The sequence below is a fragment of the Neoarius graeffei genome, chromosome 9 (assembly GCF_027579695.1).
Source record: "Neoarius graeffei isolate fNeoGra1 chromosome 9, fNeoGra1.pri, whole genome shotgun sequence".
In the NCBI taxonomy this organism is placed as follows: domain Eukaryota; kingdom Metazoa; phylum Chordata; class Actinopteri; order Siluriformes; family Ariidae; genus Neoarius; species Neoarius graeffei.
The window spans coordinates 79,946,442-79,974,302 of NC_083577.1; the positions used below are offsets into that span (position 1 = coordinate 79,946,442).

At 40.2% G+C, this 27,861-nt stretch overlaps 1 protein-coding gene across 5 annotated transcripts in view; it reads right to left on the reverse strand.

Annotated features, from left to right (window-relative positions):
- Positions 1-27,861, reverse strand: part of col18a1a (collagen type XVIII alpha 1 chain a) — a 327,724-nt gene that overhangs the window by 56,780 nt on the left and 243,083 nt on the right. For all 5 annotated transcript variants that reach the window (XM_060930350.1, XM_060930349.1, XM_060930347.1 and 2 more), the window contains 9 exons: positions 27,385-27,570; positions 19,865-19,891; positions 15,396-15,458; positions 12,471-12,557; positions 12,325-12,375; positions 4,047-4,187; positions 3,790-3,852; positions 3,521-3,565; positions 91-213 (listed from right to left, as the gene is read on the reverse strand). In XM_060930350.1, coding sequence (XP_060786333.1) covers positions 91-213; positions 3,521-3,565; positions 3,790-3,852; positions 4,047-4,187; positions 12,325-12,375; positions 12,471-12,557; positions 15,396-15,458; positions 19,865-19,891; positions 27,385-27,570 — 786 coding nt within the window. The remainder of the gene's footprint in view (positions 1-90; positions 214-3,520; positions 3,566-3,789; positions 3,853-4,046; positions 4,188-12,324; positions 12,376-12,470; positions 12,558-15,395; positions 15,459-19,864; positions 19,892-27,384; positions 27,571-27,861) is intronic.

The following is a 27,861-nucleotide window of genomic DNA, read 5'->3' on the forward strand; positions in this document are numbered from 1 at the left end:
ACTTAATAAAAATAAAGGAAAAGCATTAAATTAGAAGGTGTGTCCAAACTTTTGGTTGGTACGGTATATCAATATTACAATTATACTCACAAATCCAGCAGGGTATCTTGGCCCTGGAGGTCCAGGTGGTCCCACGGGTCCCATTGGTCCTGGAAGGCCAGCGAGACCAGACTGTCCGGGTAGTCCTGGTGGACCGGGAGGCCCCTGTGCACCCTGTGGAAATGCAGGAAATGAATGTATAATGGGTGCGAAAAAAGGAAAACATCTTGAGATATAAGTTTGAGACATCTCATTTCAACAAGATTTGAGCTATAGTCGTGCTCTGAGCTCAGTTTTACCTTGTGCCACTTTCACTTACAGAGATCCTATCCTACACTATCCAGTCTGTTATGGTATTAAACAGAGAGAGGATATTATTCTGATGTGCAAGTTTAAATGTGTGAGGTAAAGAACTTTTCGCGAACTAGGTGTATATTTTGCGGTCTTTTCCCTCACTTTAAGTTAATTAGATTAAATTTCATTTCACACTGACCCCCACCAGGAAGAGTAGAAGTAAAATTAATCACTGAAATGGAATTGAACATTTTACTGATTATAAGAAACCTTTGGCAGACGACCACTAGGAATCACAAGTTATAAATTTGAGCTTAATGCTTCGCAAACAAAAAATGGAGAAAAAGCAGAGATGCCCAAGTTAACATCTCTGAGAAAATTTCAAATGACATAAAATACAACGGCAGCTCCAAAAAAGTTGGGACGCTGTGTAAACTTTAAATAAAAGCAGAATCATGGAAACCCTACATTTCATTGAAAATAGTAGAAAGACAACATACCAAATGTTGAAACTGAGAAATATTTTTGTTTTTTGAAAAATATATGCTCATTTTGAATTTGATGTCAGCAACACATTTCAAAAAAGTTGGGACAGGGGCATGTTTACCACTGTGTTACATCATCTCTATTTGTAACAACACATTTGGGAACTGAGGAGACCAATTGCTGTAGTTTTGAAAGAGAAATGTTGTCCCATTCTTGCCTGATATACAATTTCAGTTGCTCAACAGTTCGGGGTCTCCTTTGTCATCTTTTGCGGTTCATAATGCACCAAATGTTTTAAATGGGAAACAGATCTGGACTGCAGGCAGGCCAGTTTAGCACCCGGACTCTTTTACTATGAAACCATGCAGTTTTAATACGTGCAGAAAGCAGTTTGGTATTGTCTTGCTGAAAGAAGGAAGGCCTTCCCTGAGAAAGATTTTGTCTGGATGGCAGCATATTGCTCTGAAACGTGTATACCGGTATATCATTCAGCATTAATGATACCTTCCCAGATGTACAAGCTACCCATGTCATGTGCACTAATGCACCCTCATACCATCACAGATGCTGGCTTTTGAACTGTGCACTGATAACAAGCCGGATGGTCCGTCTCCTCTTTAGCCTGGAGGACATGGGGTCCATGATTTCTAGAAAGAATTTCTACTTTTGATTCGTCAGACCTTAGGACAGTTTTCCACTTCGCCTCAGTCCATCATAAAAGAGCTCGGGCCCAGAGAAGGTGGCGACGTTTCTGGATATTGTGTATATCTGGTTTTAACTTGCTTTTGTGGATGCAGTAATGAAGTGTTTTCACAGACGATGGTTTTCTGAAGTGTTCCTGAGCCCATACACTGATTTCCACTACAGACACGTGTCTGCTTTTAATGCAGTGTCTCCTGAGGGCCTGAAGATCACAGGCATCCAATGTCAGTTTTCAGCCTTGTCTCATGCATACAGAGATTTCTCCAGATTCTCTGAATCTTTTAATGATATTATGTACCATAGATGATATGATCCCCAAATTCTTTGCAATTTTACATTGAGGAATGTTATTCTTAAATTGTTGCACTGTTTGCCCACGCAGTCTTTCACAGAACGGTGAACCCCTCCCCATCTTTACTTCTGAAAGACTCTGCCTCTCTGGGATGCTCTTTTTATGCCTAATCATGTTACTGACCTGCGACCAATTAACCAAATTAGGTTTTTTTGAAGCATGACACAACTTTTTCAGTCTTTTGTTGCCCCATCCCAACTTTTCTGAAACGTGTTGCTGACGTCAAATTCAAAAACAGCATATATTTTTAAAAAACAATCAAATTTCTCAGTTTCACCATTTGATATGGGGCGGCATGGTGGTGTAGTGGTTAGCGCTGTCGCCTCACAGCAAGAAGGTCCGGGTTTGAGCCCCGTGGCCGGCAAGGGCCTTTCTGTGCAGAGTTTGCATGTTCTCCCCGTGTCCGCGTGGGTTTCCTCCGGGTGCTCCGGTTTCCCCCACAGTCCAAAGACATGCAGGTTAGGTTAACTGGTGACTCTAAATTGAGCGTAGGTGTGAATGTGAGTGTGAATGGTTGTCTGTGTCTATGTGTCAGCCCTGTGATGACCTGGCGACTTGTCCAGGGTGTACCCTGCCTTTCACCCGTAGTCAGCTGGGGTAGGCTCCAGCTTGCCTGCGACCCTGTAGAACAGGATAAAGTGGCTAGAGATAATGAGATGAGATGAGAACATTTGATATGTTGTCCTTGTCCTATTTTCAATGAAATATAAGGTTTCCTTGATTTGCAATTCTTCACATTCTGTTTTTATTTATGTTTTACACCAAAAGTGTCCCAACATTTTTTGGAATTGGGGTTGTATTATGATTTGTGATGCAGCAACCATTTGTTCTATAAAACACAAGAAGTTGTTGGTCAGATATAATGAGCTGGTTTAAATATTCAGGTCTGATTGAGCTAATTGCAGACACATATGAGTATAGGTCACATGTTCTTGGTACACGACTAAAGGAGATACAAAGCTCAATTTGGAAATACATGACCAGAAAACATGAAAACGAAGAATTGTTATAATCAGCTTACACCAGCAGTGTTTGGTCACGCCACTAAGGTCACGCAAGTTAGATCTGGTTCGAAACAAAACTACAGTGCAGATGCAAATAAGGATTAGAAAATTAGGACTGTAAGTTCACAAACACAACCATTCCAGTTTGATCAAAAATAGCATCCAAACTTCACACATCGAAGATTCTGTGTATAAAAAAAAAAAAAGCTCCAACGTCGAGTCAGCAACTCTACCTCCTCTCTCTGTCAAACTGAGGGTGTTTGATCACACAGAATGAGGAAGAGAGAAAGAAAAACTGAAGGAAGTAAAGGCATAGATTCTAAAAGAAACAGATAGAGGAAAATCCGGAACTGGAGATATTGAATACTGTCCAACTTTGAAGACGATGCTTAGTTTTAAATGTATAAAAATGCTAGCCTGATTACCGAATTAAGATTTTATTTAATCTTAAGTGGTAAAAAAACCTCACACTATCTGCTCTGTAATACATACAGCACACTGTAATACATCACTAAGATCTCAGGAATGCACCTCTGCTCTCAAAATGCATGGTTTTCCCAGAGTATTTCACGAGTTTGCATCAGCTAGTGCATGTGTATATGTGTGTGTTGGTGTGCGTGTGTGTGTGTGCGCATGTTCTAACCTTTTCTCCCACAGCTCCAGGTAAGCCGAGCTCGCCGGTATCACCCTGCAGAGCATGACGTGAGTGTGTTTAATATCACATGCACAGGTGATATTTCAGCAGGAGAAGAATTAGGTCTGTCATGCATACATAAATCCCTCAGGGGATTATCATCATGCTTAATTTTAACATGCAAATTCTTCTTATCCATGGAGACTAATGATGCAAACCCACAACTTGTCAAAAACACTAGTAGGTGGCTGGGGATTAAGGTGCTAATGCTCTCCTACCTTCTCTCCTTTAGGGCCAGGCAGGCCGGGCTTTCCGGTAGGACCCGGGAGACCTGGAAGTCCCTAGAGGTGACAATATTGAGGTATTTTAAAGAAAAAATGCTGCATTTCTGAAAACATATAGTCATATAGGCAGAGGTTTATCAAAGACTTAGACAGCTTCAGGAATATTTGGAAATGAAACAGAACATAACTTCGACTTGGTCAAAGTCTGGAATGGCATACTATTGGGTATTACAGATTTTTGAAAGCTGTACCGGTTGTCCTGGAATGCCGTCCTTTCCAGGTGGACCTGAAGGTCCAGATACACCAGAAACAGCAACGTGTGAGGCACTAGTAGGGCCTGCAGGTCCTGGGGGGCCGGGTGGGCCGGGTGGGCCAGGAGGACCAGGCAAGCCCTAAAAGACAAAGATGAAAAAAAAAAAAATATATATATATATATATATATATATATATATATATATATATATATATATATATAAAAAGGTAAGAATATGCTGGATGGAAATCAGGGATGGACAAATCAGCATCTTTTACAAAGCAAAGGTTTGAATTACAGTGGTGCTTGAAGGTTTGTGAACCCTTTAGAATTTTCTATATTTCTGTATAAATATGACCTAAAACATCATCAGATTTTCACACAAGCCCTAAAAGTAGATAAAGAGAACCCTGTTAAGCAAATGAGAAAAAAAATATTATACTTGGTCATTTATTTATTGAGGAAAATGATCCAATATTACATATCTGTGAGTGGCAAAAGTATGTGAACCTCTAGGATTAGCAGTTAATTTGAAGGTGAAATTAGAGTCAGGTGTTTTCAATCAATGGGATGACAATCAGGTGTGAGTGGGCACCCTGTTTTATTTAAAAAACAGAGATGTATCAAAGTCTGAGCTTCACAACACATGTTTGTGGAAGTGTATCGTGGCATGAAAAAAAGGAGATTTCTGAGGACCTCAGAAAAAGCATTGTTGATGCTCATCAGGCTGGAAAAGGTTACAAAACCATCTCTAAAGAGTTTGGACTCCACCAATCCACAGTCAGACAGATTGTGTACAAATGGAGGAAATTCAAGACCATTGTTACCCTCCCCAGGAGTGGTCAACCAACAAAGATCACTCCAAGAGCAAGGTGTGTAATAGTCGGCAAGGTCACAAAGGACCCCAGGGTAACTTCTAAGCAACTGAAGGCCTCTCTCACATTGGCTAATGTTAATGTTCATGAGTCCACCATCAGGAGAACACTGAACAACAATGGTGTGCATGGCAGGGTTGCAAGGAGAAAGCCACTACTCTCCAAAAAGAACATTGCTGCTCATCTGCAGTTTGCTAAAGATCACATGGACAAGCCAGAAGGCTACTGGAAAAATGTTTTGTGGATGGATGAGACCAAAATAGAACTTTTTGGTTTAAACGAGAAGTGTTATGTTTGGAGAAAGGAAAACACTGCATTCCAGCATAAGAACCTTATCCCATCTGTGAAACATGGTGGTGGTAGTATCATGGTTTGGGCCCGTTTTGCTGCATCTGGGCCAGGACGGCTTGCCATCATTGATGGAACAATGAATATTGAATTTTACCAGCAAATTCTAAAGGAAAATGTCAGGACATCTGTCCATGAACTGAATCTCAAGAGAAGGTGGGTCATGCAGCAAGACAACGACCCTAAGCACACAAGTCGTTCTACCAAAAAATGGTTAAAGAAGAATAAAGTTAATGTTTTGGAATGGCCAAATCAAAGTCCTGACCTTAATCCAATGCAAATGTTGTGGAAGGACCTGAAGTGAGCAGTTCATGTGAGGAAACCCACCAACATCCCAAAGTTGAAGCTGTTCTGTACGGAGGAACGGGCTAAAATTCCTCCAAGCCGGTGTGCAGGACTGATCAACAGTTACCGGAAACGTTTAGTTGCAGTTATTGCTGCACAAGGGAGTCACACCAGATACCGAAAGCAAAGGGTCACATACTTTTGCCACTCACAGATATGTAATATTGGATCATTTTCCTCAATAAATAAATGACCAAGTATAATATTTTTGTCTCATTTGTTTAACTTGGTTCTCTTTATCTACTTTTAGGACTTGTGTGAAAATCTGATATTGTTTTAGGTCATACTGTATTTATGCAGAAATATAGAAAATTCTAAAGGGTTCACAAACTTTCAAGCACCACTGTACCTCCGACAATAGCCTCCTCCAGGAGATTTTGTTTTCAACCCCATTTGTTTGTTTCTCTGTTTCTAATGTAACTCAAAAAGCAGTGAACACATTTTGATTACATTCAGGATTTTTTTTTTGGTCTGTTCCCAACATTACTCAAAAAGTACTGAACAAATTTTGATGAAATTTTGAGGAAAGGTGAGGCATGGGCCAAGGAACAACTGATTAGATTTTGATGCAAATCTGAATATGTGAATTGGCAGAGGTATACACTCTACCGAGTACCCTTCTTGTTATTTTTTAAATTATGGTCATTAGTTTTGTAAATAGCTATTTAGTATAAATACGCAGGTGATTATAGGAAATCGCGTGCACCGATTGATCGAGAAATTCAGTCTGTTTCTCAATAATCACCTCGAGCAACTCGGCGGGCGGCCAATCGCTTCATCGCCATAAGTGAGGAAGAATTACAAATGATGAAAGAAAATGCTGTTCCTAAAAGCACTAAAGATGCTACTAAGTTTGGTCTAAAACTATTCAAAGGTCAGGTGGAATTGTGATTTATTTTATTGATTTCAAACCAAGGTATTTTATGTGAGTCGGCGTAGATATGTGACAAGTCTACGCCACACCTTTATTACATTTGCATGCCACTTTTGAAGTTTGAAATACATTATTTTTTAATTGGATTTTTTTTTAATAATCACCTGTGTATTTATACAAAAGCAATTATCCACCTCAGACTCAGTGAACAGCGATGAATAATAATCTCGATTTCGGCTCGGTTATTATTCACAGATATTCACTTCACCTTCGGCGAATGATTGTTAAATGATATTTAGGAACTAGCATGTAATACTCTAGCATAGTAAAGACCATTTTGCAGTTAACTTATCAATATGTTAACCAGACTCAAATATAAATAGAGGATATTACATGGTTGCGTAAAGATATGAAGTTTATCTTCGAGTGGTGAATAAAAGATAAGCTTCATATCTTTGTGCCACCATGTAATGTTCTTTATATTATTTGGACACGCCCACAAAAAAATGCAAGTTAATCAGAAGCATTTTAATTTTGAACGGGTTCACCATTTTGACAATGTGCGTCTAGTCAGTGGGAAAACACTGGGAGTGACATCATCGGAGTGAAATATCAGTGATTATTATACATACAGGACACTTTCTCCATGGAATAAAAACAGGTATTCTATTCCCTTCAAGCAGGTTTATTGATTGTATGCAATATTGTTATCATATCGCTTATCCTCCATATATTACGCCACTCTCCCCAATGGAGAATGAGTGTGCAGTATTGTTACAATATTGCATGCTGTCAAGACAGCACGACATCACATGTCAGAGTTCATGCGAAGATCCAATGACAAAACTTTCCTGCACATACGCAGAATCATTTCTTTGTCCGCTGGGAAAGAGAGAAGACGAGGCTAATCCAGTGCTACTGCTAGGATTAGCTATGCTGTAACTAAGCAGTACATAAATAAGCTAAAAACTGAAATTAAAGACGCACTGAACACCTGAGAGGCTACCAAAACTTCATTATATATTCTTTACGCACATTTACAAGAGAGAAACATTCCAATGGGCATCAAAAAACTGGAAAAGAGACACGTTGGAGATGTAAAACTTCTATGCTAGTGAGTGACTGTGACAGTTTGTAAACAAACATGGCCGTGAGGTTTGCTTCATTAAAAGCGGAGGATTTAGAGAGAATTTTGAAAGAGAAAGACATGCTGAACACCCAAAAGACTACCAAAACTTCACTGGATATTCTTCACGCATTTAATCTTCCGCATTAAATATATGGAAAAGCTGGAAAAGAGACACGTTGGAGGCGTAAAACTTCCACGCTAGCGAGTAACACTCAGTGCGTTTACATGCACATAGAGAGAATCGAATTTCTGCCGTTGCTCAACTGAAATCGAAGTTCAAAATGCCATGTATACACCTTAATTCGGCTGAAATTGAACCGAACTTGATTTCTCGTAATCGAGCTACACGACCTAGATTATGCGATTTCTGCCGACCTACTTAGTGCATGTAAACCCTATCGAGCTACGCAGTTGAGCTACTTACTTCAGCACTGCCCCTTCCGGAAGTGACAAGTGACGAGACCACAAGTGGGAAACACAACAGCCTCGGTCGGCATGACAACGAATCATGACAACGGCATGAATCTTTTCTTTTTGTGGCATTGTTTGCACTGTTAAAATTTAGCTCACTTACTGTATCACCAAATACATCTGTACAGCTGTTGCATAGCTGTGAATTGTTTACATAAACAAGTCACTGCATTTGTGTGTGTGTGTGTGTGTGTGTGTGTGTGTGTGTGTGTGTGTGTATATGTCCAACATCTGAAGAATGTCATTAAAAACAAAACAATTTAACTTTTTGTGTGTTTATTAAGACATAAGTTAAATTGTAAGCAAAAAAAAAAAAAATTTTGAAAGCAAAAAATGGACTTTAGAAAAATATACAATTGTGCAAAATAAGTTGTCTTACAAAACAGTGGTCTGCGCAGGACAGTTTGTAGCCATACAGTCTGTTAGAGCAAGCCTAACAGCTTGAGCACGGAACTTGTGAACACGGAAACTTTGTTTATACTCTTGAATAGCTCTTCATGACGACAACCGGACGTGTACCAACACGATGGGGCGTGTAGCGCCACCTGTGGCTCGGGTGCACAATGTACCTCACACAATAGCTCGATTTCCTTGTGTGCATGTAGGATTGGATTTCTCTGGCACCCCTGCTGGGACCCTTAGCTCGATTACCGACAGTAGCTCGATTTGGATGTGCATGTAAACGCACTGTGTGACAGTTTGTTAACAAACATGGCAGCAAGGTTTGCTTCATTAAAGGTCCCATGGCATGAAATTTTCACTTTCTGAGGTTTTTTAACATTAAAATGAGTTCCTCTGACCTTCTTAAGTCACCCCAGTGGCTAGAAATTTCATAATGTGTAAACCAAACTATGCCCAACATTTGAGAATGGCGCGTCAAAACGGCGCGTTGATAAACTCTTCCCTTGCCTACGTCAGCAAGGGAGATGATCCCCACGCCCCCCCTCTGGATTCCTACCCACTGTATGGATTGCCCACCCAGCTCAAAAGTTGCCACCAAACATGGAAATTGCGCTGTACATAGATGTGACAACACAGAAAGGAGTCTGTTTTTACTGCCGACGGGAGAGCTCCTGAAGACGCAGTGGCTTAATTTTATTTACTCCAATAATACGCCGTCGAGTCTACCTAAGACGGTGTATGTTTGTCGGAAGCATTTTCCTGATGAATGTTTCCACAACTTGGGACAGTACAGGGCAGGTTTTGCACATCAACTGTCACTGAAGCCTGGGTCCGTACCAAGCATCCCTGCCGCATCAGCCACAAACACCGAACAAGTAAGTGTATAACTGTTAAGTCGTTTTGCCGTGTTTTAAAATTGGTGCCACGTTAGCCTTGCAATGGCTACATTAGCTGTGCAGCTAACCGCTTCCTGCAGTTAGCCAGGTACTCTGCGCTACAAAACCAAAAAGCATGCAGCATGCTCTGTTAAACTGAGTTTAGTCTGGAAATTGACTGTAACTTATGAGCTTATGTTTTGCCATGTTTTAAAATCGGTGCCACGTTAGCCTTGCAATGGCTACATTAGCTGTGCAGCTAACCGCTTCCTGCAGTTAGCCAGGTACTCTGCGCTACAAAACCAAAAAGCATGCAGCATGCTCTGTTATAATAGCCAATCAAAACAGTTTTTACAAAGACACCCACATTCTTTTTTTAAGTCACTCGTTCATTTTATTTCTTTGTTTGTTCAGTAAAAACCCAAACATTTGTTGAATTTATTTTATTTCCTCGCGTCGCACCTTAATGACGTCAGCGCGCGGTATTTTTCCCTTCGCGGTTTGTTCCTTCTCTCTTGCCATAGTAAGACACCCACATCCGCTTGTTCTGACCTACTGGAGGTAGCGTCACAGTGCTGTTAGCCAATCAGAGGTAACACGTTTACATTTCATGAATATTAATGATAAGACCCGCCCCCACCCTCTACCCTTCCCCGCCTCCTGCTTCTCATTAGCAAAACGACGCACTGGGAAAAGCGCTGAAATGGGGCTTTCTCCCAGGAGGCTATATCTACGTGCCGAGGGTTCATTTCGAGAACATCCGGAAACCTCCACGAGCCCGTTTAAAGCATCAACAAACCACCATGCCATGGGACCTTTAAAAGCGGAAGATATATTTTGAAAGAGAATTTTGAAAGAGAAAGACGTGCTGAACACCCGAAAGGCTACCAAAACTTCACTGGATATTCACAAGAGAAAAACATACCAATGGACATTGAAAAACTGGAAAAGAGAGCAATAGTAGAAATATTGTCAAAGTTCGACTTGGAGGTGAGGAAAAGTGACGGAGACTTTTACAAGAGGACTTCACTCGTGGACTTCACTCAGCAAAGCCCTTTTGTTTTGAACAACTGCAATGGAACAATTAACTATGACCAAAAGTAACTTTGAACTCGAACCGTCAACCTGGATATCACTTGTATATAAGTTGGATTGTTATTCAGGCTTTTTAGACTTATACCATTTTTACTGTTAAAACTTTGCTTTTGTACAGTACATTGGATTGACAGAACACTGAATTACATTCGATCAGAATCAGCATTCAGTATCGGTAAGTTACCGCCCTGTTCTTAACTTTTTGTAAAATCTATAATTGTTCCACTGAATGTATATTTATAATAATAATAATAATAATAATAATAATAATAATAATAATGGTTGACTTTTTTTCATGATATATCAGATATATTCCATTCAGCTACTCTTATTCGACTCGTTCAGTATCATGCTAGCTGAATGGAATATATCTGATACACCACTCAACGCCAGCCAATATTATTTAAATATGTCACTCAGATCTGTGATGTATTTCGTATGAAAAATACGTGTTTTTCAACACGAGAAGATAAACTTCATATCTTCAAGCCAGTGTGTGATTTTCTTTTTATTATATAGACACAGTCGCAAACAAAAAGTATCCAAATTTGTCAAAACGATTCATTGATTTCCTCACGAATGACCTATAGAGATTTGTGTCACGGTTTTGGTTCTTCATGTCCTGGATTGAGCTTGTATGAAAAATATGAGTGGCGTATTTCCCAGGAAAGCACCCGTGTCCAGATATATATATATATATATATATATATATCTACTACCGTTCAAAAGTTTGGGGACACCCAGACAATTTTGTGTTTTCCATGAAAAGTCACACTTTTATTTACCACCATAAGTTGTAAAATGGGCGGCACGGTGGTGTAGTGGTTAGCGCTGTCGCCTCACAGCAAGAAGGTCCTGGGTTCGAGCCCTGGGGCCGGCGAGGGCCTTTCTGTGTGGAGTTTGCATGTTCTCCCCGTGTCCGCGTGGGTTTCCTCCGGGTGCTCCGGTTTCCCCCACAGTCCAAAGACATGCAGGTTAGGTTAACTGGTGACTCTAAATTGACCGTAGGTGTGAATGTGAGTGTGAATGGTTGTCTGTGTCTATGTGTCAGCCCTGTGATGACCTGGCGACTTGTCCAGGGTGTACCCCGCCTTTCGCCCGTAGTCAGCTGGGATAGGCTCCAGCTTGCCTGCGACCCTGTAGAACAGGATAAAGCAGCTAGAGATAATGAGATGAGATGAGTTGTAAAATGAATAGAAAATATAGTCAAGACATTTTTCTGGCCATTTTGAGCATTTAATCGACCCCACAAATGTGATGCTCCAGAAACTCAATCTGCTCAAAGGAAGGTCAGTTTTATAGCTTCTCTAAAGAGCTAAACTGTTTTCAGCTGTGCTAACATGATTGTACAAGGGTTTTCTAATCATCCATTAGCCTTCTGAGGCAATGAGCAAACACATTGTACCATTAGAACACTGGAGTGAGAGTTGCTGGAAATGGGCCTCTATACACCTATGGAGATATTGCACCAAAAACCAGACATTTGCAGCTAGAATAGTCATTTACCACATTAGCAATGTATAGAGTGGATTTCTGATTAGTTTAAAGTGATCTTCATTGAAAAGAACAGTGCTTTTCTTTCAAAAATAAGGACATTTCAAAGTGACCCCAAACTTTTGAACGGTAGTGTGTGTGTATGTGTGTATATACACACACACACACACACACACACTGTGTGATACAAGGACAAAACATTGCAGTTCATAAGTACAATATTCACCAGTCATGTTAAAATTGTTCACATTCCTACAAAATTGTACAACACAGTTTTATTGTATAGCATACTGTTCAGCTAAAAGTAAATCGAATTCCGTAATGAACACCAACTGCAAAATGAGATTCCCTGGGTTTCTAACACTTACCCGCACATCCTCTAGATCACCAAAGCCAGAACCCTCCATGTCCACAAATGTCTACAGATAAAATAAAAAAATATCGGTTTGACAGTTTTCAACAGAAATTTTGACACAAGCCACCACAAGTTTGACTCAGTTCAGTGCATACTCACAGGCCTGTCTGAGCGAGAGGGGGGTCCTGGAGGTCCCGGAGGTCCTGGGGGTCCTCTCGGTCCGGGATAACCTTCACCCTTGTCACCCTGAAAATGAGATACTGAAGATCATGTACGTGAAATCTTTGACATCTTTTACATCGTTTTCAATCCCAGGCACTGTAACTAGCATGCTAGTGTTGCTACTTCAACCCGAGGTATTTCATTATGAACATTATAAAATAAACATGCACGTTCCATCATCCAAACATTATCAAATGCCAAGGTAACACTGGATGCAGCTTAGGGTGCATCAGTTGACCTCACTTTCATAAAATCTGATGCATTTTTGTTTGGGTGTTCCTTTTCACCAATAAAGACATCCTGTAAAATTTTTTGACCATATTCAAAAGTCTAATGGTGGCACCATGAGGTTCATTTTTTGCCAAAAAACGCTTATTTTATGTTTTCGCGTAAGGTTTGAATCACAATGTTGGACTCCATTTATTGATTTCTTGTGAGCCAGAGATCATGTTAAGAACCTTTGCGAGGGATTGAGAAGCATTAATGTGATTCATAATACATTTGTATTGTTTTAAAGTAGTTGAACAATGATTCAATGAACAGCTAAAACTCAAACTGTGCTTGATAATAGATTTAGAATATGTACTAAAAATGTGTATCTAAGATATTTGGTATACTCTATAAGGTGCCATAATGTTTCATGAAAAGTGATCGAAATTTTGTCATAAAAGTCATAAAATAGCAGCTTTTTCCATAACTTTGAGCTCCTGGTGCCACCATTAAACTTTTGAATTTTGTCAAAATATTTCACCCAGTGTGTTTTCTTACCAAAAGGAACATAAAAACAAAAATGCATCATGATCGGAGGAACTTTTCATTTTTAGGGGGCAACTGATGCACCCTAATGCAGCTGTGTTGCAGCAAGTCTTGACTTAGACTTTCAAATGCATGAGTGATAATGTGATCTGGGGCGATTCTAGCATCTGATCTTTGGGGGTGCTTAGCCCCCAGAGCTGACAGAGGCACCTGGCTTGAACGACAGTGTTTCCATGTTTATTCCGCATTTAGACTAGACTTAACTAGACAAGAAGACTAGACTAGACAAGACTAGACTTACTGTATGCAATGTTTTAACAGAAGCTGACCCAATAAACTATGATATCTACACATTTACAGCCACTGACACAAATATTTACATTATATTTTTAACTAAACAAGACCTACTACTGCATTTGTAATGTTGGAGCTATTCATTTTGAACAGTGGTAATTGTTAATTAATGTGTTATTGTGTATTGTGTAATGATAGTGTGCATGGGCGCCGCCAGGGGGGGAAAGGTTAGAACAATTCTAGGGGCCCAGCACTGCCATGGGGCCCTTTAAGGGGCTGATAATATGCTTTTAATAAGACTTTTGAAATAACAACAATGCAATATTCCATCTGGTAAAATGAGCTAATTGAACAAGGTTGTCTATTTCTTGAGTTCTTCAACATATTGTCATTTAACCCTCCCCCTTTTGCGAAATGGTACGGTCCAGTTCTGGTAGAAGCACGATGCGTTAAATCTGTGTGCTGATCAGTGCAACGCTACTTGCTGCTGTGTCGCGGTGCAGCAGCCAGCCAGCCAGCAGTGGAGTGCGTACAGTCTATGATCGCTAAATATGAAGAGTGGTTGTCAAAAACGTAAAGAAAGGCAGCTGAAAGCTGAGAGGGACCGGAGAGGCAGGCAACTGGTCACTCAGTTTTTCCCAAAGAAAGGTAGCTATCGCTCACATGTGTGTTCAAAATATTAGCGAATGGTAAATGAACAGTATGAACGTGGTTGGATTAGCCTATCAAGAGAACACTTTGACAGTTTGTACAGTGACATTTTTTCCATTTTAATAACTGAACTGACTTGTGTGATAAACAAGATGAAATATTACGTTATGCTGGTGCTAATAACTAGTGCTAATAACCAGTTTCATAACTAATGGGGTGCCCTAAATATGCACAGATTCAGCCTCAGGGGGACCTCCGCCCTACCAAACCACTGAATCCCCCTTTGGAGAAGGAGGTAAGCAGCAATACAACCCATAAATGCTTTCGGATTGAAGTTTTTAATGAGCGAGCGCCATATACAGTTTGCTAGATTAAAGTGTTGCTAATAACGGGCACCAGTCAAGTGTTTGACATGGTTACGTGTGTGGAATGTTCACACATTCTAAACCATTGGTTTCAACCATTGGTTAATACATAAAATGTAATAACAAAGTCACAAACTCAAGGTCCATGGGCTATCAAAAGTCAAATAATGACAATAGTGCAATTGTGACGAGGGTGGGCAAAGTTGGGGGGCCCAAAATTCTAATCTTTCATGGGGCCCAAAATTTCTGCCGGCGCCCCTGATAGTGTGTATTATTATGATTTTACATTAGTTTACATTAGTAAACGCTATGTTACATTAAATAAAATTGACTAACACACGGTGGTCTAGCACCGTAGCACTTGTACAGCTCTGCACAAAACTATCTCGATATGGATGATAAATGTCGTTTTTATCATTCTGTTCATAGACCAGGGAACCTATGCCAGTAATACCCAGGTGCTACTTCGAGTTCCTTATCGGCGTGGAATCCAGTTAAAAAAAACACCATGTCGTAGCAAGCACTCGCGCAGATAGGCAACCCAATCAGAGGGGATGCAAGGAGGAGAGGTATTTTACTGGTCAGAACTATCACGTAACAGGTGAATTCAAGAACATACACACGCCTGCACACACATTCATTGCGCAGTGCGCAAGGGCACTTATTTCTGAAAATTACGTCCAAAAGCAGTGTTTTTGAGGGTGCTGAGCTAGGCGGTGCTGAGCTCGTTTTTGGGGGTGCTTGAGCACCCCCAAAAATAGGCTAAACACGCCCCTGATGTGATCATTGCACTCACTTTTTCTCCTTTAGCTCCAGGATCTCCAGGGGTTCCTGGGAAACCAGGTGGTCCACGTGGTCCCTGTAAATGTATGACAGAAACTGAAGTTGAAAGTAAGGTATATACATATACAGTATATTTGTGCAGTGTGTAATGAAAGCAAGAAATAAAAAAACAACCATTCTGTTTCATTGATAAATTGATTATCATTCGTTAAACTTTCCCTGGGCTACAGATTAGTGAAGTCAAGGAGAGCTCGAGCTGTGCCATTGGACTAACTCTGAGACGTTATATTTACAGCTGTTTTAATGACCACAGATGTGTCCGAAATCACTCACTCATTCATTCACTATTCCATACTCACTGTCTAGGGAATCCTTGACTTGCAAGTGACGTCAAAGCAAAATAGAAACCCGGATGTCGGCCATATTGGTGGAGATACAAATGCGGGGTCAAGAGACATTCCATACAAAACATAGTCACGGGTGCGCAACTCTCTTTGTTTTTCCACTGCTTTAAGCGTTCTTTTATCTATGCCATATCTTTGTGCTATATATGGTTGTGGTCACAACAGTAGTCATGACCGTGGCACGTTCCGATTTTTTAGAATTCCATCTGTGATTCAGAAAGAGGGCGAGGAAACTCTAAGGCTTAGTACGGAGAGGAAACGAGGGGATCAGGACACTTCATCCAGTGGCCATTTCATCCAATAGTTAAGTCGTTTCAGCCAAAGCCTTCTTCATACGCACTATCAATTATTTTATATTTCAGGTATTCCGGTGTTCTCGAACAAAGCCCCCATGAGAATGCTGCGCCACACCTAAAGGTTTAATCTGATCCAGCCGGAAGCATAGACATGCAAGCGAGCAGCCTGAAATGATAAGGGACTGAACTCATCCCAGGGTCAGCAAGTGGCATGGGCCGACGTGGTTAGTTACCCCCCCTTAGTACGCTCTTTAGTTTCGAAGCGCACATACTATGGCACTCATTTGCTTTATAAAAATGTGTTTTGCTTCGGCCAAATTTAATTGAGAATTCCTCCTTTTTTCGAACAAACAAATACCTGAAATATAAAATAATTGATAATGCGTACGAAAAAGGCTTTGGACGAAATGTCTTAACTATTGGACATAATGGTCACTGGATGACCATTGGTCACTCGATGGTCATAGAAGCGTCTTATCTTCAGAAAAGTCTAACTTTTTTTAAATTATATGGATCAAAACCACACATATCTATCTTCTCTTTGTATTGAATCTTCACTCGATCGTTCAAATCGTGGTAATACTGAGAAAATTCAGCAATGTTTACAGACACGCTTTCAACAGCTGCCATCCTAGTCGCTTTGTATATCCACCATCATGGCGGACGCTCATGATGTAGCACATTTTGGTCATGTGGTTGCAAGTCATCTATTCTATATCGGTATGGAATCAATTTTGTGCCAAAATGTTCATACAATACTTTTGAAATATCAAACAAAAACGATAAATCAAAATAAAAAAAAAAAAATTAAAAAAGTCAAATTTTTTTAGACTGGCAAACAAATTATTCATGTAATCGTGCAAAATATCAGTCTATTACTCTTCAGAAACCTTTTATTTTTGTTCCGCGTCTTTCTCAGTTTTGCTTGACGTCATTTATTTTGGTTGCGATTCCAGCTTTCTCGTTTGCGCTCCCTGACTTTTTGCTTGCAGTTTTGGCACAAACTTGACGTGTGGGTGGGCTGTCCAGGAATGCATTCCCATTGGCTAACTTGTGTTTGACTGACAGCTACGCTCAGCTATTCCCTACTCGTATTCTGGCGGACTGTTTGATGAGTGACCGATCCATTGACGGTAAACAAGGATCGAGTGGACTTCAGTGGCGACTATGATATTGAATTAATTCAACAAAGTGTAAGTACGGGACAAATGTGTTGTATGTGTTGCAGTAGTGCACAAGTCCACTCGATCCTTGTTTACCATCAATGGATCGGTCACTCGTCAAACAGTCCGCCAGAATCCGAGTAGGGAATGGCTGAGCGTAGCTGTCAGTCAAACACAAGTTAGCCAATGGGAATGCATTCCTGGACAGCCCACCCACACGTGAAGTTTGTGCCAAAACTGCAAGCAAAAAGTCAGGGAGCGCAAACGAGAAAGCTGGAATCGCAACCAAAATAAATTACGTCAAACAAAACTGAGAAAGACGCGGAACAAAAATAAAAGGTTTCTGAAGAGTAATAGACTGATATTTTGCACGATTACATGAATAATGTGTTTGCCAGTCTAAAAAAAATTGACTTTTTTTTTTTTTAATTTTGATTTATCGTTTTTGTTTGACATTTCAAAAGTATTGTATGAACATTTTGGCACAAAATTAATTCCATATATCGTGAGCTCACTGGTAAAATGAAAAAAACACTTTCGGACACTACTCCGCCTCGCCGTTATTTACATCATTACTGTCGCACAATTAAAATGTGCCAGATCAGTCAGCTGGTGGGTTTCAAAATAATAAATACGTGCGGGTATTTTTGTAATAAATCCATATTATACTGAGCGTATTTCCCACATTAATCAATACAAAGTACTTTGTGTCTGCTACGTCAGTTATTTTAACTGCCGCTGCGTTTTATTAAATCAAATTTGAGGCTTTTGATTAATTCCTCACTCCGCACTCTAATTTTTATTCTTGTACGTATTTTATCAGTCTTATTCTTTTTCTATTCTTCTACTTATTTATTTTATTTTATTTATATTGATCCACATCAGCTTCCCCTTCACAGAAGGGTGCTGTTCTCCCTGTGGTCAAACTTACAATTCCTTAAATTTTTTTAATATAGACATGCATTTTTACAGACTGTACAAACAAAAACATAAAATAAAAACAAAAAACAAAAGAGGAAATAAATTTGTTTCAAATATGTTGGTCCCATCAATTAGTCATCGTACCACATATCCTATTTATAGAGGAATAGAAAATAATCATATATTTTGAGTAAACAAATACAGTTTTAATTTAATTTTAAAAGCTTTCTCATTTACTTCATTAATCAAAAAACAGGGTAAAGAATTCCATGCTAACATTCCTCTATAATGCAGTGTTCTCTGCCCAGCCCTTGTTCTATACGCAGGCAACAAAAATCTTCTCTGTACTGAATGTCTTGTAAAGTATGTATGTATATTACTAGAAAACATCAAAGATTTAAACAAAGTAACAGGACGCTTTGTCATAATTACATTTCTTACAAAACTAAGAAGAGTGTGATGTAACCTATCTTTAACTGGTAACCAATTCAATGTTTTTAACATATCAGACACTCTTGTTCTGAAAGAACAATTGAGCACTATACGTGCACTATTTTTAATTGTACTTGGATGTCCGTTTATAATGCATTTCTTCCTCCGTCCATTCACCCCAACACACTTTTTTCTTTCAGTGCAACCGCAATGCATATTGCTTGGTTAGTGATCGTCGGTTGTACACTACTTTTCACGATGCATTGTGGGACACTATGAGTCCACTATATAGGGTGTAATAATTCTCACTATGCATTCAGACACCACTACAAAATGGCGAACTCACTATATAGTCCAGTCTATAGTGAGGAGTGAGTGATTTCGGACACCGCGCACGTGTGCTTGTGGGAGTGGGTGTGGCCAATTCATCAACTACGGATGTCCTTGCAAATTCTGAAACGCAATATTTAACAGTTATTCCACGAAATCAAGTGCGCCTTCACTGGATTTTGAGAAAGAGAGCATTTTTAGTTTTAGTTTTTACAAACTCAATAAATAAAATATTCATACAAAACGTCCAACCAAATAATTTCCACTTAGAATGTAAACAAACCGGTGAAATGACAGGAGCAATTTGTGAAAAATGCTATAATAATAATAATAATAATTCTTGAAAAATTAAAAAAAAAGATATGTTCTTACCATCAAATACTTTCATTCCATATTTTGCTTCTTTTTTTTATTTTTGGGCTTTTGTTTTTGAGTAGCGTTTTTATTTCATCCTCGGTTGGTTCAGCAAGACGCTCCGCCATTTTGTGTTTCTCTACTCATATTACATATATGAGCCGATATCCTAGTAGTAGAGTAGCCAATCAGAGCGCACGATTGCTCATATCTAGTGAATGTGGATAGAATAAAAATGGGTAGATTTACATGCAGTTTTTAAAACGCACACAAACTGATCGTGTGTGTGTGTGCTTTTTGTTTGAATGGGGAGATTATTTGAATATTGTGTACACTGGAAAATTTTATAATATAAAGTTGGACTATTCAAATACAGATAATGTGCTGGGCTATTTTTAATTCCGTTACTCATGATGTCCAGTCTCCGTACTTTCCCACTGTAAATTTGACTAACCAAGGACGCTCGAACAGCTTGTGTAGTCAAAAGGGAGATCTTACATGGAAGTCATTCAAAAGCAGAAATGCACTTGACCCCTGGTCCATACTGTATAAGTAAGTGTTCCATTACTCAGGAGAACTTACAGCAATTCCATCTTCACCAGGGTCACCCTACGAGAGAACAGGAAGAAGGATATTTATAGGGTGCATTTGTTCAGACACGAGCTGAAGCATCTGGGAGACCCCATGCATTATATGCTACACATTTCAAGGGCAGAATACTGTACAATGGCCATTTGCGCTATTAATTGCATTCCCTGGGCAAGACACAATAGGGTTTGGACATAACAGCAGTTTGTACGACGTTAACAAATGAACAGTATGTATTATACACGATCATATTATACAAACAGAATGCTGGGTGACACCGGTCACAGTTGAAGTCAATGATGTCATAAAAAAGGGCTTCAAGGTTGTTGTTGTTGCTGATGATGATGCTCACCCGCACTGCAGAGCATTTCTGCAGCTTACAGCTGGAGGGCTGTTACATCAGGATTACACTGGCATCGGCTTTATAAGGAGCCGACGAACTCAATCTCATTTATTAAAGCAGGATAAATGCTAAACTCTACAGTGCTGGGGACATCCACTGACCTCATACGACAATCTGGAAATTCAATTCATTTTAATTTCCTCACTTCATTGAGCCTAATTAAACGAGAGGCACAATGGTAATTAGCACCAATTATTATTAATTTGAGATTACAGCCTGCAAAGGTGCTATTTTAAGATTTGTGCAGTGGATCGTAAACCAGAAAAGCATTCATTCATTTCCTTTACCAATTATCTATCGTGGGTCGCGGGAGAGCTGGAACCAATCCCAGCTGACACTGGGTGAGAAGCAGGGTGCACCCTGGACAGGTCGCCCTACCAGAAGCACATAATGATCCAAACTGAGCTCGGGAATGCTTGTAGTTGTAGTATGAAGCCATACGTTCAGGGCATACAGCACTTATATTACATTAGAATAAGTATGGATGTGATTACAGGAAATCACGCATCCTGATTGGTCGAGACATTCAGATTATTTCTCGATAATCACCTCGAGTGACTGCAAAATGGCGGTCGATCACTTTGTCACCAAGTGAGGAAGAATTAGAAATGATGAAAGAAACTGCTGTTCCTAAAAGCACTAAAGATGCTACAAAGTTTGGTCTAAAACTATTCCAAGGGAAGGTGGAATTGTGATTAATGATTTTGTCGCATTCAAAACAAAGGATTTTACAGTGGTGCTTGAAAGTTTGTGAACCCTTTAGAATGTTCTATATTTCTGCATAAATATGACCTAAAACATCATCAGATTTTCACACAAGTCCTAAAAGTAGATAAAGAAAATCCATCCATCCATCCATCCATCCATCCATCCATCTTCTACCACTTATCCAAATCCGGGTCGTGGGGGTAGCAGAGCAGCCCAGACTTCCCTCTCCCTGGCCACCTCCACCAGCTCTTCCGGGGGAATACTGAGGTGTTCCCAGGCCAGCTGAGAGATGTAATCTCTCCAGCATGTCCTGGGTCTGCCCCGGGGTCTCCTCCCAGTGGGCATGCCCAGAAAACCTCCCTTGGGAGGCGTCCAGGGGGCATCCTAACAAGGTGCCTGAACCACCTCAACTGACTCCTTTTGATGTGGAGGAGCAGCGGTTCTACTCCGAGTCTCTCCCAAATGACCAAGCTTCTCACCCTGTCTCTAAGGGAGAGCCCAGCCACCCTGCGGAGAAAACTAATTTCTACTGCTTGTATCCACAATCTCATTCATTTGGTCACTACCCATTGCTCGTGACCATAGGTGGGAGTAGGAACATAGATGGACCAGTAAATTGAAAGCTTTGCCTTTTGGCTCAGCTCTCTCTGTCCCACAACAGACCGGTTTAGCGTCCGCATCACTGCTGACGCTGCCCCGATCCATCTGTCCATCTCCCGCTCCCCCCTTACCCTCACTCGTGAACAAAACCCCGAGATTCTTAAACTCCTCCACTTTAGGTAGCAACTCCCCCTTGACCTGGAGTAGGCACTCCACCTGTTTAAAATATATTAAGATAAAGAGAACCCAGTTAAACAAATGAGACAAAAAAATATTATACTTGGTCATTTATTTATTGAGGAAAATGATCCAATATTACATATCTGTGAGTGGCAAACGTATGTGAACCTCTAGGATTAGCAGTTAATTTGAAGGTGAAATTAGAGTCAGGTGTTTTCAATCAATGGGATGACAATCAGGTGTGAGTGGGCACCCTGTTTTATTTAAAGAACAGGGATCTATCAAAGTCTGATCTTCACAACACATGTTTGTGGAAGTGTATCATGGCACAAACAAAGGAGATTTCTGAGGACCTCAAAAAAAGCGCTGTTGATGCTCATCAGGCTGGAAAAGGTTACAAAACCATCTCTAAAGAGTTTGGACTCCACCAATCCACAGTCAGACAGATTGTGTACAAATGGAGGAAAGTCAAGACCATTGTTACCCTCCCCAGGAGTGGAAGACCAACAAAGATCACTCCAAGAGCAAGGCATATAATAGTCGGCGGGGTCACAAAGAACCCCAGGGTAACTTCTAAGCAACTGAAGGCCTCTCTCACATTGGCTAATGTTAATGTTCATGAGTCCACCATCAGGAGAACACTGAACAACAATGGTGTGCATGGCAGGGTTGCAAGGAAAAAGCCACTGCTCTCAAAAAGAACATTGCTGCTCGTCTGCAGTTTGCTAAAGATCATGTGGACAAGCCAGAAGGCTATTGGAAAAATGTATTGTGGATGGATGGGACCAAAATAGAAGTTTTTGGTTTAAATGAGAAGCGTTATGTTTGGAGAAAGGAAAACACTGCATTCCAGCACAAGAACCTTATCCCATCTGTGAAACATGGTGGTGGTAGTATCATGGTTTGGGCCTGTTTTGCTGCATCTGGGCCAGGATGGCTTACCATCACTGATGGAACAATGAATTCTGAATTATACCAGCAAATTCTAAAGGAAAATGTTAGGACGTCTGTCCATGAACTGAATCTCAAGAGAAGGTGGGTCATGCAGCAAGACAACGACCCTAAGCACACAAGTCGTTCTACCAAAGAATGGTTAAAGAAGAATAAAGTTAACGTTTTGGAATGGCCAAGTCAAAGTCCTGACCTTAATCCAATCGAAATGTTGTGGAAGGACCTGAAATGAGCAGTTCATGTGAGGAAACCCACCAACATCCCAGAGTTGAAGCTGTTCTGTATGGAGGAATGGGCTAAAATTCCTCCAAGCCGGTGTGCAGGACTGATCAACAGTTACCGCAAACGTTTAGTTGCAGTTATTGCTGCACAAGGGGGTCACACCAGATACTGAAAGCTAAGGTTCACATACTTTTGCCACTCACAGATATGTAATATTGGATCCTTTTTCTCAATAAATAAATGACCAAGTATAATATTTTTGTCTCATTTGTTTAACTGGGTTCTCTTTATCTACTTTTAGGACTTGTGTGAAAATCTGATGATGTTTTAGGTCATATTTATGCAGAAATATAGAAAATTCTAAAGGGTTCACAAACTTTCAAGCACCACTGTAAATACAAAATGGTGACTGTCAAATGAAAGCGTAAGAAACAAAGTAGGTTTCAATGAGGAGATCATGAAATATCGGTGAATCTGATCAGTAAAAACATGTCCATGATCTTTCCACAATGCTTACCTGCAATGATAACGTTCAGGTTTTCCAAAAAATTACTAATTGTGCTAAAAAAATTCCATCTCAGGTAACGAGCTGTGTCATCAGACGACAAGCTCAAAGGGTGAGGCGGGTCTTCCGGTTGATTAATTAACCAATAATAACTGTTGGAACTGAAACTCACCTTTATAAAATAGTTTTTTATTGGTAAATCTGAAAAGGTGTCGATAATTGTGGACTGTCGATAATTGTAGCCGCCGCTCTCTATCAACCAGAAATAATGATTTTATATTATAAAATCTGGTGAACTGAAAAGAGAAACTTTCTATAAAAGACTCCATTCCGACTGCAGTGCAGGAGCATCATGGACATTTCCACAGCCGGGATCTGATTACAAACTAAATTGATTGGGATTACTAACATCTTTTGGCAAACCAACTGTTTTTACACCTGATTTTGTAAAACTGTCTTCTTGCTCAACGCCAAATGATATTACCAGCCAAAATTATATTTTTGGTCTGTTTTGACTAAAACCTGGGATTTTTTTTTTCCTAGAGCACCACATACCACATACATCTCTGCTGAAAATAATTCAAATAAATCCAAATAGCTTGTCTTCAAATTTGTTGTGTCTGTGCTTATGTTTCCAGACAAACAATCCATACATAAGTTCTATACACTCACCGGCCACTTTAACAGGAACTTGTTCTTGATTCTAAGATCCCAGTTCTTGGCTGTCAGGAGTGGAACCCAATGTGTTTTTCAGCTGTGGCATGCTGAGATGCTTTTCTGCTCACCACGGCTGTAAATGAGTTGCTATGAGTTGCTATATCCTTCCTGGCAAAAAAGCTTGAACCAATCTGGGGTGGGTTTCCCGAAAGCCTCTTCAGGCCAAGAGTGTCTTTAATTATCTCCAAGCATCCATCGTAAAGCTAATGTGGTTTTCCCGAACAACATCGAAGCCCAAAGTCCTTTAGTTTGCTCTGAATTTATGACAGACCTGAACCACTCATTCAAAACAAAGAGCGACTCGCTCACAGTCGAATACTCAGACTGCGCTGCGCCTCCGAGGGAATCTCACAGTCAACAGGGGAGACTGGTGTTGAATCCGCTGCTGGTGTTCAATTATTTTTCTTGTATGTTGCAAGGACATCGAGTTAATTATCAAATAAATACACACAAAACACTATGAATATATTTCAATATGTTATGGAATTACATATGGATATCGGAACGTCACATTGAGAGCCACATTTTAATCAAATTTAACTCTATTAGGCGAGTGATTAACTAATTTAGTGTCATAAATGAGACAAATTTCTGCGCCTGTAACATCGTGTGTGTGTGTGTATTATTTCAACTCTCATCCACAATGCCAAGTTGGCAATTCTTCTTTAGTGTGCGAGAGAGAGAGAAAGAGAGGTTTTGATCGATCTCGACCTAAGGATATATATATATATATATATATATATATATATGTGTGTGTGTGTGGGTGTGGGTGTAAAGAGGTCTGTAGAGACAGATCAAAATCTCTCTCTCTCTCTCTCGTGCACACATATAAAGAAGAACTGCCAACTTGGCATTATGGCTAAGAGTTGAAATAATCCTGACTGCGTGTTTCGGTAACAGTGAAACTTTTCTTTCATGTGAACCTATATTCATGTAATTAAAAAAGAAAAAAAAAGACACTATATATATAAAAAATATAAAATATTCTAAATAATAATAATAAATTGCCCAAAATGTAAATTAGTTTCAATTATTAACTACCACATTATATATGTAATGCTTAATGACAATACAATATATTCAAGGAGAACTGAAGGCACATTTTTTATTATCAAAAATCTATTTATCTCATTTTATTAAATACAGGAATGCATTTTTGATCGCTATTTTGTCGCTGCTATAGCAAGTTCTGAGTGTTTGAAATATGCTCTGTAATACATCAGTCGATATGTCAAAGCAACGGCCGTAAACGAGATTCGTTGAGACCTGTGCGAGACATCGTACGACGGAAGTAAAACATACGGCGGAAATCAAAGTCACCGACATCTGCCAACGTTGTCAAAAGACGCGCGCGCCCTCTTTCGAACGCTGATGTAGTCAAGCCGGAAGTTTTGTTTGTTTTGATAGCAAATCAGGAAAGTTTGAAAAAAGTAGGCAGTAATCGTCATTTAAACTCGTTTTTGTGCAATATTTCGTTTGGAAAACAGTTTTCAAAATGGCGGCACTGACACCTGGCTGACACTTGACGTTTCAAAGTCTCGCACAAGTCTCGTGAAGATCGCGCGGATAAGCGACACCTGCCGTGGACCAAACGAACTAAATTCAACACGGCTAAAAACCGAATGGGCCGATAAGTATAATATTTAATTGCAATTAGTTGCCAATACGAGTCACGATATAAGGTTACTAAAACCAAAAACGTAATTGAATAACACGTTAATTAAGAAATAGAGCAAGTTTAAAAATGACTTCAGTTCTCCTTTAATGTATTTTAAGCACTTTATATAGCATTGGTTTTTGGTTAAAAACTAACACCGTGTGACCTCCTTGACTGGATTTCACAACTACTAATGCCTCTATAGGGGACACGCATTGCAAAGAAGCTCTTCGTAACATTGAAGTGAGTTCAGGAAAACCACATACAGAGACAACGTTCATTGTTTCAGAGTCTCTCAACTCGCTCTTTAGCCCTACAGGGCAACGTTATCGGGAAACCTTCCCCTGGCCATTTTCCTCTGACATCTCTGATCAACAAGGAGTTTGTTTCCACCCACAGAACTGTCACTCACTCACTCAGTCAGTGTTTTTTGTTTTCCGCACCATTCTCTCATCTCATCTCATTATCTCTAGCCGCTTTATCCTGTTCTACAGGGTCGCAGGCAAGCTGGAGCCGATCCCAGCTGACTACGGGCGAAAGGCGGGGTACACCCTGGACAAGTCGCCAGGTCATCACAGGGCTGACACATAGACACAGACAACCATTCACACTCACATTCACACCTACGGTCAATTTAGAGTCACCAGTTAACCTAACCTGCATGTCTTTGGACTGTGGGGGAAACCGGAGCACCCGGAGGAAACCCACGCGGACACGGGGAGAACATGCAAACTCCGCACAGAAAGGCCCTCGCCGGCCACGGGGCTCGGACCCGGACCTTCTGGCTGTGAGGCGACAGCGCTAACCACTACACCACCGTGCCGCCCCCGCACTATTCTGTCTGTGTAAAATCTAGAAACTGTTGTGTGTGAAAACCCCAGGAGGAGATCAGCCGTTTCTGAAATACTCAAACCAGCAGTCCATCTGGCTCAAACCAACACCCATGCCACAGTGAAATAAAGTCACGCTTTGAGATCACAATTTTTTTCCCATTCTGATGTTTGAACATTGTGAACATGAACTGAAGCTCTTGATTTGTATCTGCATGATTTTATGCATTGTGTTGCTGTCAAGGGATCGGCTGATTAGAGAACTGCATTCAACAGCAGGGGTGTGGAGGGACCATGGCCTAAAGGTTAGAGACACAGCTTTGGGACTAAAAGGTTGCTGGTTCAATTCCCTAGACCAGCATGAATGGCTGAAGTGTCCTTGAGCCAGGCACCAAACCCCCAACTGCTCCCCAGGCTACTCTGGGCGTGTATGTTGTTCCCGATAAGAGCGTCTGCTCAATGCCATTAATGTAATGTATGGGTGTACCTCATAAAGTGGCCAGTAAGTGTATATAACCATCTTATGTTCTTTTTTTTTTTAACTAAACCTGTGCATATGCATATTTAGATAGTTCTATATTTATCTTAGTGCACTAAAAATCAAGTTTCCATTTTTTTACGAAATTGTATCATATGTTTTTTTGTTGTTGTTATTCAGAAGTCTCTTCAGCTTCTTTCACCAACAAAGAGTGAAGAATTGTTCTGAAAAGATGTGTCTATGAGTGTTTTTAAATTACTCACATGTTCTCCTTCAGGCCCAGGAGGCCCTGGAGGTCCTGGAGGTCCCCTTGGTCCTGTTATACGTTGCACTACTGCATCCCCTCTCTCCACTATATCAACACTGGGACCGGGAGGACCAGGACGACCTTGAGGACCAGGAGGTCCTTGGTCACCCTTTGGTCCAGGATAGCCAAATCCTGCAGCACCCTGAGAAAATGAGATAAACTTGAGTTTCAGAAAGTGCATGTGACAAAAAGTTTATACTTAAAAGAGCTAATTATGAGATATCATACATGTTGGAGGTCATGGCCATGTTTGAGTTATTTCAAAATTAAAGCAGCAGTCTGGAGCTTCAAGAGTACAAAAACAATTACAACTGCAACAAAAACACCAAGTGTCGTCTTCTTCTTCATTAGCTTTCTCTTGAAACTACAGTGGATACAGTGGTGCTTGAAAGTTTGTGAACCCTTTAGAATTTTCTATATTTCTGCATAAATA